The sequence below is a fragment of the Camelina sativa genome, chromosome 12, assembly GCF_000633955.1.
Source record: "Camelina sativa cultivar DH55 chromosome 12, Cs, whole genome shotgun sequence".
NCBI lineage: Eukaryota > Viridiplantae > Streptophyta > Magnoliopsida > Brassicales > Brassicaceae > Camelina > Camelina sativa.
In genome coordinates, this window is record NC_025696.1 from 32,402,529 (window position 1) to 32,416,335 (window position 13,807).

Consider the following 13,807-nt stretch of genomic DNA (forward strand, 5'->3'; position numbering starts at 1 on the left):
GGGTTCGGGTTATTCGGGTATANCACTAGAGAGTCACGAAGAGGCAAAAAAAAAAAAAAAAAAAAAAAAAACTAAATTTTATTTTTTATAAATTTTAGAAAACTTGTATATATATAAATATTTAACATTTCTTTTTGAGACAGAGAAACTGAAGTGGCAAAATGGTTAATGATGTACCTGTAAATGTTTAAGGTTGTGGGTTCAAATCCCCTAAAATACATATTTTTACATTTAATTCAGGTTAGTTCGGGTGGGCATTCGGGTTTGGGTAATAGCCGAACCTGATCGGATATCCGAACCTCAGAGGTATTGAACCCGATCGGTTTTATACAATACCCGAATCCGAACCCGACCCGAACTAGTATATTTTCACTATTTATTTTCTTTAATCCTTAAGTCTCGAAATATGACCAAGTCTTCTCCCTATTGATGGCCGTGTAAAAGACGTTTATTGTTGGGGTGTTGTGTGACTTGTGAAGTCTCTGATGTCCAATAACTCCAGTGATGAGATAGAAAAGTCTTTTTAGGTAATACTCTATTTATTAAAATACTCTAATTACAACAAATAGTTCAACTATCAAAAAATTTATCCTCACTGTTTATTTTTCTTCATTTTCATAGTTCCTAATATTCCAGAAAAACAGAGGAGATCACCATGATCAATTTGTCTCTGTATCTAACAAAATCTTTTACANTCTATCCCCTTTTCTACTTTGCCTAGCTTTTCCCAGTAAATTTCTTGCATCGGGACTAATAGTTGTTTCAAGCCTTAGTCCTACAAAAACAATAGAGACTAATATTTCAATAACAACCAAGAAAAACAAAATCTATTAAATAATTTAATATCATGGTTGTCTTGTTGTATGGACCAGTCTATTCCAAGACTTAGTCATCCTAACCCACCTAATTCCAAAGAAATTTCCCTCTGGAAATAAAGAAAAAGAAACCTTACCTCAGTTTTCTTTTCTTTATATAAAACCAAGACTTGGACAAATTCAATTCACTTCTCATCTGCCTTTTTTACTTCCTCTTTCTTCTTCAGTTCTTCCTCATCTTCTTATTCATCGTTAAGGCAATGAAAAACACAGAGGAGAACACCATGATCAATATTTCTCTGTCTTATACAATCATATGTGCGTTCTTTGTGATCCCCACGTGTGTTTTATCAGTTGATGAGCGTCACAAACACTGTTCTCCTTTGTTTAAATGCGGCAATCATACAGAGCTCTATTATCCATTTTGGACAGCTGATAAAGAAGAGTGCGGTCACCCGGATTTCAAGGTCAACTGCAGCGGAGATCTCGCAGAGTTTAGTATATCTTCGGTTAAGTTCCAAATCCTTGAGATGAACTATGAGTCTCGTATAATAAGACTTGCCCGAAAGGATTATCTCAACAATCTTTGTCCCGAGGACTCTGGGAGCGCACCAATCAACCAAGATGTTCTTCCATTTTCTAACGACACTGAATTGCTAACTTTTTTCTATCACTGCCCTGTTCCAAGTGTAGATTTTCCTCTTGGTGATTACACTAGTCAGCTGCAGTGTGGGGATGATACTGATGAGAAATTTTACTTTATGAGGAAAGAGATCTCATCTTCACAGGAGCCGGTTAGAGCAGACGAGTTTAGGTCATCCTGCAAAAAGACCATCGACATTCCAGTTTCTCGATCTGTCTTGAAAACAGCAGAGATAAATCAGAGTACGGAGACTATAAAGAAGGCTCTTGGTAAGGGTTTCGAGGTTAGATTCAACAGTGATTGTTCCCGTTGCGTACACTCAAAGGGTTCTTGTGGGTATAATCAGCAGTCTAGAGGATTCGTTTGCTATTGCATAAATGAGCCACACAAGCATACTTGTGGAAATATGGGTAATATTTCTTTTGCTCCGTTTTTCTAAATAGTTCCACTAATTTAAGTTCGCTTATTTCCACAAGAACCAGATCTTCTCCCTTCCTCAACCACTGCATAATCCCTATAACTAGTTTACCTAACATGAATAGGATTTACATTCCTTTTCTGATGAACATCACATGAAAACTCCTTTGTCTTTTAAAATTTGCTTCAAGCACGATTCTAAGTTCTGTCTTGTGTTTGAACTCACCTTTTTCTCGTGGAATTTTTGTTCATGCAGGTCTCTCCAAAAATGCGAAAATAGGTATATGTTATATTCTTTTTGATTAAAATTTTTTCAAGGAAACTAATTTCAGCAGAACATACCTAGTAATAGAATAAAGTAATAACGACGGTCATGTCTAATTTCAATATATATCATTTGCTTTATTGTTTGTCTCTAGGGATCGGATTCAGTTGTGGATTACTGGGTGCTACTCTTATTACCGGGTGTTTGCTCTGTTGCATTATCCCAAAGAGAGAAACTTCACATCATCCACGATCAAGAGACCATAACCTAAAGGCTTTAGTACAACTGAAACAGTACAGTTATGCAGAAGTAAGGAAAATCACCAAATCATTTTCACACACGGTTGGGAAAGGAGGATTTGGAATTGTCTATGGAGGAAACCTATGCGATGGCCGTAAGGTTGCAGTGAAAATATTGAAAGATTTTAAGAGTAATGGTCAAGACTTCATCAACGAAGTCGCAAGCATGAGCCAGACATCACATGTTAACATTGTTTCTTTGCTTGGTTTTTGCTATGAAGGGTCCAAAAGAGCAATTGTGTATGAGTTTCTAGAGAATGGGTCTCTTGATCAATTCCTCTCTAAAAACAAGTCACTGAATCTACATGTGAGTACCATATACAGAATCGCGCTAGGTGTTGCTCGGGGGCTTGAATACTTGCACCATGGCTGCAAAACAAGGATTGTGCATTTTGACATCAAACCTCAAAACATACTGTTAGATGATAATCTATGCCCTAAAGTCTCTGATTTTGGCCTCGCCAAACTCTGCGAAAAAAGAGAAAGCATCTTGTCCTTGTTAGAGGCGAGAGGAACTATAGGTTATATTGCACCGGAGGTGTTTTCAGGAATGTATGGTAGAGTCTCTCACAAGTCAGATGTTTATAGCTATGGAATGTTGGTCCTCGAGATGATCGGAGCAAAGAACAAAGAAACAGAAGAAACAGCAGGTTCCAACTCAAGTTCGGCCTACTTTCCAGATTGGATCTACAAGGATCTTGAGAAGGGAGATCATACATGGAAATTTGGTGATGATATATCTAGAGAGGAGAAAGAGACTGCAAAGAAGATGACCTTGGTGGGTCTCTGGTGTATACAACCATGTCCATCAAATCGTCCACTGATGAACAGAGTAGTTGAGATGATCGAAGGAAGTTTGGATGCTCTTGAAGTCCCTCCTAAGCCTTCTTTACATCTTTCTGCCGAACCTCTTCCAGAATCTTCTTCACTCTCAGAAGAGAATTCAAACGACTCCGAGGTTTTTATATGATACACATGTTGAGAATTTAATTTAAGAAAATGGTTTGTATGTTTAAAATCTAAAATGTTACAAAGTATATCTTTTTTTATCTATGAATCTAATGCATATGCGCGTTACAAAACTTTCCCTTAGACTACTTGAATATCCTAAAAATGTGAAATTTTAATACTCGTTAACATATTCCAAAGTGATTTGTAGTCTTCTTGTTTTTTCTTCTTTTGACATGATGCAAGTAATAGATATCTACATTTGCCCAAGATTTTTGATATCTACGGGATTATTCCTATAAGTTAAGTTGTTTAGAAATCATGGCCTTCCAACTCAACTTCAATGAACAATATGTTAATTGGTCTCCTCTAAAGTCTTAGTAAAACCCGAAAGCTACGAAATACTGTTTACGTGACTTATCCAAATATTGGAGTTGGGAAGTTTATATATTAATCTTTCTTATACGTTAACAAGATTCTCCACAAAGACTAGTAAATAAAGGGTTCGCAATATTATATGATTTGTATTTATCTCTTTCATTATTGACTTGGTCCTTCAACTTCTCAAAGTCTTCTCTGTTCTTGTGTAATNTTTTTTTTTTTTTTTTTTTTTTTTTTCCATTGAGTTTACTTACTAGATAGATACATAAAGAGTTAAACTCAGAATATAAAATTTACCTTTGAAGATACAAGTTTTAAGCTGGATTTAAATATAAATATTTTACTTGGTTGAAATTTACAGAGCTTAAGTCTTTCTTAATGTGTTACAAGTAAGATAAAACTTATCTCTTGGCATCTAATCGAAATTTAATTATTACAACTAACAACAAACTTGACAATTCATTCAGACTAATTGGTTATGGGCTTCCAGAAACTCCTTGTCGAGGTCAATGGAAACTAATCCAAAATCCAAACAGAGGACCTTTCTGCTTCTTGACTTCAATTTCTTTTGGAGATTTTCCTCAATAATTTTGCTATTCTTATCGATTTCAGTCTGAGCATATGGAAACGAAATATACTTCTAAAAAGTGATGAATTCTCCAGCATTACTAGGGTTTAGTTTGGTGATAATAGTCATATTTTTGTTCCTTAACCCTCCTTGTATCCTAAGCAACCGAGCTCTCTTGTCATGCGACTCTGTGTTCGAGTGTGGAAACATCACAGCAAAATTTCCCTTCTGGGGAGAGAATCGTGGCGAGCCTTGTGGTCATCCATCTCTAAAGCTTATCTGCGACCGAGTTTCAAACAAAACCTATTTAAATATTTCCAACATCTTGTTCAACGTCCTTCACATGGACAACACATTCAACACTCTTAAACTTGTCAGAGAAGACCATACTCGTTCCTTTTGCTTTGTTCAATCATTCACACAAACGAAGTTTCCCCCTAAACTCTTTGAGCAATCACCAGATTACAAGACTCTCCTCGTTTTCTCTACTGCAACCCTCACTTCCATTACCTTCAGAATTTTACGCGTTCAGGAGGAGGGGTTGATTCGGTGTATCGAAATAAAACTTACTACCGCACTTGTCAAACCGTTTCCAATGTTAGCGTTCCGGTTGGTTTTTGATAAGAATCAATGTGTAAACTCTTATCTATTACTTCGGATGCACTGTTATAAAGAATAGAGCCACCGGCATATCACCGATACATTAACTCTATCTCCCTAAGCGACACATACGTCACTCAACATACAACAAACAATGCATAAACTCTACAAAATGTCTAACAAAGCTTATATACAACAACCGGCATATCACCGATACATTAACTCTATCTCCCTAAGCGACACATACGTCACTCAACATACAACAAACAATGCATAAACTCTACAAAATGTCTAACAAAGCTTATATACAACAGACTAGTCACGTGATTCTTCCTCCTTCAAGATGCAGGAAGATGTGACTTCCTTCTAGTGTAGACGCTATACGGCTTATCAATACCCCTCCCTTCGAAGAAAGCTTGTCCTCAAGCTTCTGCACATTAGTCACTCCTGTCCGCTGTTCCAACACCCAAAAACACGCAATAGCAGTCTTGTATGTAATACCACTGTTGTACTCTTCACGTTGCAGTTCTTTAATTCGCCAACAATGCCACACAGAAAAATAAGAAGGCATGTCCAATATAAATGAAAACATGCTTCCGTTACACACTTACCTTTTTGTATTTTATGAACTTCCCAAATCGAGTAACCATGACTCCTCTTTTGTCCGGCTGGCTCAAGTTCATCACTATCAACATCCCACTGTAAATTTCTCCTCATGTGATAACGAATTAAAGAAGAAACTCTCAAAGTTGGCCAGAACTGAGATATATTGATCTGCTCCATGAAATGCAGAGTTGAAAATTGTTGCTTGTCCTCAAGCTGTGTAGTAACAAGTGCTGTGACAATAGAAACCAATGACGGCAATCGCTGAGGCCATGGTAGAGCTGCTGTACATACCTTGATCCTCCACATTGTAGTGTCACCGTTTAGTTCCAGGCCCTGGGAAAGTCTGAGCCTCTGTTGTCCCCATATAAAACAGATCCAGTTTGTGTAACTTTGTATAATATGGTGAAGAAGAGTGTGCAACAGCCATAGTTCCAAGTTAATCTTCTGCAGTTTCTTCTTTCTCCAGCGATGCCACACTAAAAAACAGTCTCTCTTGTCTACAGTTTCAGCAGAGCAGGTGCCATATATAACATCACTTCCACGTGAATCACTCCCAATTGTCAGGACTGCTTGTAGTTCCTTAGATTTCCATTTGTGCTTGTAGGTTCTTGAACCCTCTTCTTTTTGCAGCTTCTTTTGTAAACTGTGCCTTTTAAGAAACACCTTATCGAATATATGATATACAAAAGATTTTGCCATCATACTTATTGACACCTTGTAGTAATCCGCCACTTCTGAGACACTTAAAACTTATAATATCCTGTTTTGTTGAGTTCTCAATAGATCAATGCTAAAACCAGAGTGTAAATCATCTAAAATAAGGCCCGGTTGTGACTTAAATTGATCCCCTGTTGCATGAGATCAAGTTATTGATGCATCTTGATGATCCGCAAAAAATAAATTCTCAATTTTTTGTGGTTGGAGCACACCATCTGATGCCGAGTCGACAGCATTTCCCCCCTGCGGTTCCTGTTCTTGATGCAAATCAGTCTCTGCCAATGATTTTGTGGCTAAGGAAGGCTCATGTTTCAGAGCTGACAATGGCTGCAGAGTAACTGGAGCCAAATTCCCAAATCGAACATACAACTTTGACTTGAAATCTTTCCAATTCTTGAAAGACACATTCTTAAACCAACTAATAGCATCTCCCTTTAATTTCTGCGTTACCAACTTTATCTTCTCCATGTCAGTATGTCGATCAGAGCGAATTAATCTTTCCACCTGTGTTATCCAACTACATGGATACAATCCTTGAAAAATTGGCAACTCGATCTTTTTCACCATGTTATCTCCATTCCCTTTCATAATTCCTTGTGTTAATCTATTCAACAATGTCCCTTCTAACTTCTGATCATCTAACCCACTAACCTGAGATGAAAAATCCTCAATCTTCTGCACAGAATCTGATATTGACCCAGTCTTATGTAAGCCTGCTTCTTGACTTGATTCGTTTAGCATAGTCACTACAGAATCAGATCCATAAATCTCCTTATTCTCTTTACTGGCCAACATCAATTCCTCTTTAACAACTTTTCTCTTTATACATGACTACATAGCTCTAGCTACAGCCATCATCTCCAGCAAATTACGTGGTTTTTGCATATGAACAAGCTCCTGCATTTCCCGTGTTAACCAATTGAGAAAAATCCTTTCAAGTTTCTACTCATCCAACCCAGATACTTGTGATGAAAGATCCTCAAATCGTTGTATATACTCGCTATTGTTCCTGTCTGTTTGATACGAAATAAACTTATACTTGGTCCTCTAATCTTTGATCCAAATTTCAGCACCAATTCCGACTTAAACTAAACCCAACTTTCAAACTGTCTCATGTTAATTTCAAAGTTGTACCAGCTCAATGCTTCTCCTTACAAGCTCACTGAAGCTAAGACTAGTTTCTCTGCATCGTTGTATCCACCCATTCGAAAGAAACGCTCAACAAGCGCAATCTGACCATAAACTCCCACACCGTCAAACACGGCCATCTCCACATTGTTGAGAAGGTTTTCTCTGATCCTAGGCCTAATATCACTACGGCTAGGTTCCCAGAAAGAATTTGTTACCTGATTGGTTTGATCTTGCGACCTTGAAGTCGTAATTGGACTTGTTCCTCCAACTTCTTGCACTGTCGCTTTCCCGGATAATTTGTTTATCACAAAATCCAGCTTCCGCTTAATCTCCAAGAACTGTTGATCCTGAGCGTCGGTTCTTGAATCCAAACGTGATTCTTCACAACGAACCATCGAAATCATCTCCGTCAATTGATCGTAAAGCTCAATAGCTGAAGCCGCTGTTTGCTCTGCTGTTGTTAGCTCTCTAATCGGTGAATCTTGCTGTATCTCCACCTCCGATCCTCTGATTCTTCAATTTGGTAAAACCCCCAATTTCATCAAACCCTAAATCTTCACTTGCGATAACTCCGATCACAGTCACGACGCACCAATTGATAAGAATCAATGTGTAAACTCTCTTATCTATTACTTCGGATGCACTGTTACAAAGAATAGAGCCACGGGTACATCACCGCTACATCAATTCTATCTCCCTAAGCGACACATATGTCACTCAACATACAACAAACAATGCATAAACTCTACAAAATGTCTAACAAAGCTTATATACAACAGACTAGTCACGTGATTCTTCCTCCTTCAAGATGCAGGAAGACGTGACTTCCTTCTAGTGTAAACGCTATACGGCTTATCAGTTTTGTACCTGAAAAAGAAGCTTGGAATTTGGAAAGTGTCTTAAGACAAGGATTTGAAGTGAAGTTGAAGATCAATGAGAGACCATGCAAAAAATGTATAAAATCCGGTGGATTTTGCAGTTTCGACAAGTCTGCAACACAATTTTGCTGCAAGGAGGACTTTTCGTTTTATCCAAATAGGATAAAAGAGTTGTCTGGTGCATTGCTTGGAATGAAATGCACAGAAACCAGTTCTTCTGATCATCTTGATGTCCCTTCTCTGGCCGAAACAGGAACTGCTCCAGGTAGCTTTCAGTTTGTCTTGACGGGTTCTCGAGGTTAGTTTCCTAGGAAGAAGGGTTCTTTTTGTTCTTGTGGTTGTTTGATCTTTCATATGTTCAAATTTATTTAACGGTATATACAAATTTCATTTGCAGCGTTAGTACTTGTTACATGCATGGCATGTTTAATTTTGTCGATAGTCATATATTTTCTGAACAAGATAGAAGCATTACAAGGTCCAAGAACTGATAATTTTGATGAACTAGTACCATTGAAGCGGTATAGCTATGGAGAAGTGAAGACAATCACAAACTCGTTTTCCCAAGAAATTGGGAGAGGAGGATTTGGTATTGTCTATGAAGGAAATTTTTGTGACGGTCTCAAGGTTGCAGTGAAGGTCTTGAAAGATTCAAAGAAAAATGGTGAAGATTTCATGAACGAAGTGGCTAGTATGAGCAGAACATCTTATGTTCATATTGTTTCTCTGCTTGGGTTTTGCTATTAAGGATCCAAAAGAGCGATTATCTATGTATTTGTGGAGAATGGGTCACTGGATAAGTTCATATCGACTGAGGCTTCATTGCCCATTGACCTGAAAAAACTACATGATATTGCACTTGGCGTTGCACGAGGACTTCAATACTTGCACTATGCTTGCAAGACAAGGATTGTGCATTTCGACATAAAACCACATAACATACTGTTGGGAAAAGATTTTTGTCCAAAGATTTCTGATTTTGGACTCGCCAAGCTCTGTGGGGGTAAAGAAAGTGTCTTATGGATGTCAGAGTCTCAGAGACGAGAGGGACAATCGGATACATCGCACCAGAAGTGTTTTCAAGAATGTATGGTCGAGTCTCTCACAAGTCACATGTGTATAGTTACGAAATGTTGGTTATTGAGATGATTGGAGCAAGAAGGAGGAACTTTGTATCCAACAACAACAGCAGTTCTATGTATTTCCAGATTGGATCTATAAGGGTCTTGAAAAGGACGATGGTAAAAGGCTTTTCGGTGATCATATAGCAGAAAACGAAGATGAAGAGTTTTCAAAGAAGATGGTTCTTGTGGGATTAGCATGTATTCAAGCATGCCCATCAGATTGCCCGTCGATGAACAGAGTTGTTGAGATGATGGAGGGAAGTTTAAGTGCTCTTGAAGCTCCTCCTAAGTATTTATTGCAAATATCTGCATACCATATGTCTCCATCTTCTTGTCCTGAAGAAGATCATTCAATCTCCTATGAAGAAAGTTTATAAGTTTCATGGCAATTTCGTCATTTTTTTTTTTTTGAACAAAGACTAATTTGTGTCTTTAGTCAAATGAACGGAAAAAAAACTTCTTTCGTTTATTAAATGTTACATCTTTGTGTTATTTTAAACTTCTTTCGTTTATAATGTTACAAAACAAAGGTAACAAAGATATGGTTTTTGATCAAAAAAAAACAAAAAAACAAAGATATGGTTAAGGTCTGTACACCTGTCCTAAGAAAAGTCTCTCCACCTAATCAAGTCAACTAAAGTCTCCCCTTTCTCTGTGGCTTTACTATACTTTGTGTGTGTGTTTTTGTTTTTTTTTGACATAATTATTATCACACCTCATGGATTTTCCGTCCTCCATGGGATCTCAAACAACTAGGTTCAGTCTGATCTTCTTATTCTTGTTTTATTATCTTCCTTGTGCTTTAAGCCAACAGGATCCTTGGTCGTGTAATGATCTGTTTCAGTGTGGAAACATCACAGCTGGTTTCCCATTCTCGGGAGAGAGTCGTGATGAATATTGCGGTCATCCTTCTCTGAAACTAAACTGCAACAAACTCTCAAACACAACCTCTCTTACCCTCTCAGGCTACAACTACACCGTCCTCTATATAGATAACAGCAACAACAAATCCCCCACTCTGGGACTTTCAAGACAAGATTTCTCAGGTCCTTTTTGCTCTGCTTCATTCTCCACCACACCTTTACCTTCAAATCTCTTCCAGACTTTACCATCTTACAAAACCCTTGATGTGTTTTACGCTTGTGACCCTCGTCGCCATTTCCTTGGGAATTTCACATGTCAAGTCAAAGATCTTGGCTCGGTTATTCAAAACTCTACATATCGCAAACTTTGTGATGAGAGTTTCAGCGTGACAGTTCCTACAAGTTTTTTCCCAGAGGAGGAAGTTTTGGATTTGACTCATTTAGAGAGTGTTCTTAGAAATGGATTTGAAGTGAAGCTTAAGATGGATTGTCCACCAGAATTTTTATCCTCTACTGCAAGTTGCAGCTATCTTTCCGGACTTTGCTGCAAATACGTTTCAGGAACGCTGAGTTGCAGCGATACTACAGAAAACTTCTTTCATGGTAATGTTTTCAAAAATTTAAAGCTCATCACCTGATCAATAGTCAATAGATCATAAACGCTACTAATATTTTTTTCTGCAATATAATGTTTACAGATATGATTCCAAGTACACGCTCCATGCTAATAAAAATTGCACAAGGTTAGAATTTACCGTTTCTTGTATATATTGAACATTCGAGGGGACTATAACTAACTTCATTATTGTGTCTTTTTCCAGTTGTAGGACCAAATGTATTTTTAGTTGTGGTGATGGTTATAGCATTCTTGATCTGGAGGAAAAAAAAAAAAGCAAATGCTTTAAGAGATCAGAACCTTAATATGTTAGCAACCCTGAGACGGTGTAGTTATAAGGAAATCAAGAAAATTACAAATTCATTTACAGAAGTTGTTGGACGAGGAGGGTTTGGAACTGTATATAAAGGTAAGTTAAGCGATGGTAGTAAAGTTGCAGTGAAGGTCTTGAAGGATTCAAATGGAAATTGTAAAGATTTCATCAACGAAGTCGCAAGCATGAGCCAAACATCTCATGTTAACATTGTTTCTCTGCTTGGTTTCTGCTACGAAGGATCCAAAAGAGCGATTGTATATGAATTTCTCGAGAATGGTTCTCTTGATCAGTCGTTGAATCTTGATGTCAGTACACTTTATGGAATCGCGCTAGGCGTTGCTCGGGGACTAGAGTACTTGCACTATGGCTGCAAAACAAGGATTGTGCATTTTGACATCAAACCACAGAATGTACTGTTAGATGAGAATCTCAGACCCAAAGTTGCTGATTTTGGCCTCGCTAAGCTCTGTGAGAAGCAAGAAAGCATCTTGTCATTGCTTGACACGAGAGGAACTGTAGGATACATTACTCCAGAACTGTTTTCAAGAATGTATGGGAATGTATCTCACAAGTCAGATGTGTACAGCTATGGAATGTTGGTTCTTGAGATGATAGGAGCAAGGAACAAAGAAAGAGTCGAAAATGCTAACTCGAACAATAGCTCAGCTTACTTTCTGGATTGGATCTACAAGGATCTTGAAAATGGAGATTACGTAAAGCTTCTTGGTGATGGACTAACCCGAGAGGAAGAAGATATTGCGAAAAAGATGATCTTGGTGGGTCTATGGTGTATTCAGTTTTGCCCCTCTGATCGTCCATCAATGAACAAATTCGTAGAGATGATGGAAGGAAGTTTGGATTCTCTTAATCCTCCTCCTAAGCCTCTTTTGCATATGCCAATAATGCAAACTATTGCAGAATCATCACAGCCATCAGACGAAAGCTCAATTTACTCCGAAGTATGATTCCATGACTGTTGGGAGAATCTATATTCTGTTTAGCACCAAAATGTATCACTTTTATGTATATTGATCCTTGAAAATAAAAACATATGTAAAACAAATCATATATATTTGACATTTATAGGCATGTTGTCCATGATGGACGGTTTTAAAACTTAGGTGGTAAACCGTAAACAGTAAAATGATTTTTTTTTATTGGACTTGGAGTAACATTTTATTTCATTCCAGTCCAACACTAATTGAATATGAAATAAATTGTTTGAAAACAATAATGAACCAAAATAAAAGGATAACAAGACTAATTTAAACTCAATCTATTAAATTTCGATTCGCAAGGAGATTGAGGAACATCAGTAGGGAAGGGAGTATAGTTTTAGCAAAGATTTTAGAGTAAAGACTCTTTAAGAATAACTCTCTTATTAGCTCAAAGAAAAATAACTCAAAAACTTTAAGCTCTCACACAATCTCTCAATCTTAATCTCTCAAAAACTCATATGTTTTGCAACACAATTGCAACCATATTTATAACACCAGAAAACCTCTTAGTCCTAATCCTATTTGGAATTATATGTTTAGATTACTCCTAAACAATTCAAGTCCTTATCTCTCAAGAAACTTAATTCCCAAATAGGTTTAGGATAACCTTAAGTTCTCTTCAAGCTTAACCCAACAGGGAGGAGGAAGTATGTATGGCTTGAGCATTGCTAGGGCATTGGAAGAAATATATCGCTCGGCAATTGCTGGGTCAGTTGTAGTATAAAGTCCTATCTCCTTGCAAATATTTCTCGCCACGTTTTCCTGACACTCGAGCTCTTGTTGCAGCTTGGATTTCTCCTCATTGAGCAAAGACATAGTGATTGGCAATTTTGCTTCTCTGTGGCCTAAGCTATCGATTTCTCTCTGTAGAATGTTTATTTGGTCCTTGATGTGACTGATCGCTTCAAGAATACCCATCCCCTCAATGGAAATCATCCTACAAAAGGAAATAAGAGTTTTTTTTAGAAAAAAAAATCTTACTAGATTTGAGGGAAAAGTAATAACCATATGTTCCATAAATTGAAAAGCATAAGTTTACCTAGTTGATTGATGTTCACTTTGAATCTCTTGTCTTGATGGATAAGTGTTTACTTGCAGATCCTGGAAACAAAAAATATGATCTATGTTAGACATATTTAACCAAACAAAGTCTTGTGACGAAATCAAACTTTTTTTTTTGGTTAATAACGAAATCAAAAATTAGACTTTTTTTTTAGTTGGTCCTAGATACACCGAACTCAGAAACATCAAAGTTAAAACTATGAAACTATCAGAGAAGCTACATAACCCCAACACCATACGAACCCTAGCACAATTATTCTATCGAAGCGGATAAAAAAAATTACTCCTAAAAACTTCAAACGCAGACGAATCTAACCTCGTGAAAGCCAAACCCTAGACTAGTAGCACAACAAACACTAGATCCCAGCGATAAACCCTAAAATTACCAATGATACAAGCGAGAAAATTGAAACGGGTCTAAATATTATAATATTTTGCTGAAAACTAACTTAGATAATTTATAACCGAACAGAACAATGGGTTTCAAGATGAGACAAAAACAAACCTTGCTGTTTCGCTTGTGGCAGTGAATATTGTAGAATAGAATATATGTTGTGAAA

At 37.3% G+C, this 13,807-nt stretch overlaps 2 protein-coding genes and 1 pseudogene across 3 annotated transcripts; all 3 read left to right on the plus strand.

The window, feature by feature from the left end:
- On the plus strand, positions 578-3,518 carry LOC104733029 (LEAF RUST 10 DISEASE-RESISTANCE LOCUS RECEPTOR-LIKE PROTEIN KINASE-like 2.1). Of its 2 annotated transcripts, XM_019233438.1 has the most exons (4): positions 578-694; positions 1,121-1,868; positions 2,132-2,155; positions 2,295-3,518. In XM_019233438.1, the coding sequence occupies exons 1-4, from the start codon at positions 656-658 to the stop codon at positions 3,407-3,409; spliced, it is 1,926 nt and encodes a 641-aa protein (XP_019088983.1). In that variant the 5' UTR covers positions 578-655; the 3' UTR covers positions 3,410-3,518. The 2 variants fall into 2 exon arrangements, with proteins under 2 accessions (XP_019088983.1, XP_010450947.1); XM_010452645.2 differs by lacking the exon at positions 578-694 and having other exon boundaries at positions 1,058-1,868.
- LOC104734085 lies at positions 8,461-9,769 on the plus strand (annotated as a pseudogene).
- On the plus strand, positions 10,085-12,285 carry LOC104733030 (LEAF RUST 10 DISEASE-RESISTANCE LOCUS RECEPTOR-LIKE PROTEIN KINASE-like 2.2). The gene is made up of 3 exons (XM_010452647.1): positions 10,085-10,858; positions 10,954-10,998; positions 11,077-12,285. The coding sequence occupies exons 1-3, from the start codon at positions 10,111-10,113 to the stop codon at positions 12,150-12,152; spliced, it is 1,869 nt and encodes a 622-aa protein (XP_010450949.1). The 5' UTR covers positions 10,085-10,110; the 3' UTR covers positions 12,153-12,285.

What these genes read in the sequence shown, in the direction of transcription:
- LOC104733030 (XM_010452647.1), top strand. Translation starts at nt 10,111, where the DNA reads ATGGATTTTCCGTCCTCCATGGGATCTCAAACAACTAGGTTCAGTCTG. An exon ending in TACAGAAAACTTCTTTCATG is followed by an intron (nt 10,859 to 10,953) that starts GTAATGTTTTCA and finishes TAATGTTTACAG; the next exon opens with ATATGATTCCAAGTACACGC. An exon ending in GCTAATAAAAATTGCACAAG is followed by an intron (nt 10,999 to 11,076) that starts GTTAGAATTTAC and finishes GTCTTTTTCCAG; the next exon opens with TTGTAGGACCAAATGTATTT.
- LOC104733029 (XM_010452645.2), top strand. Translation starts at nt 1,076, where the DNA reads ATGAAAAACACAGAGGAGAACACCATGATCAATATTTCTCTGTCTTAT. An exon ending in GCATACTTGTGGAAATATGG is followed by an intron (nt 1,869 to 2,131) that starts GTAATATTTCTT and finishes TTGTTCATGCAG; the next exon opens with GTCTCTCCAAAAATGCGAAA. An exon ending in CTCCAAAAATGCGAAAATAG is followed by an intron (nt 2,156 to 2,294) that starts GTATATGTTATA and finishes GTTTGTCTCTAG; the next exon opens with GGATCGGATTCAGTTGTGGA.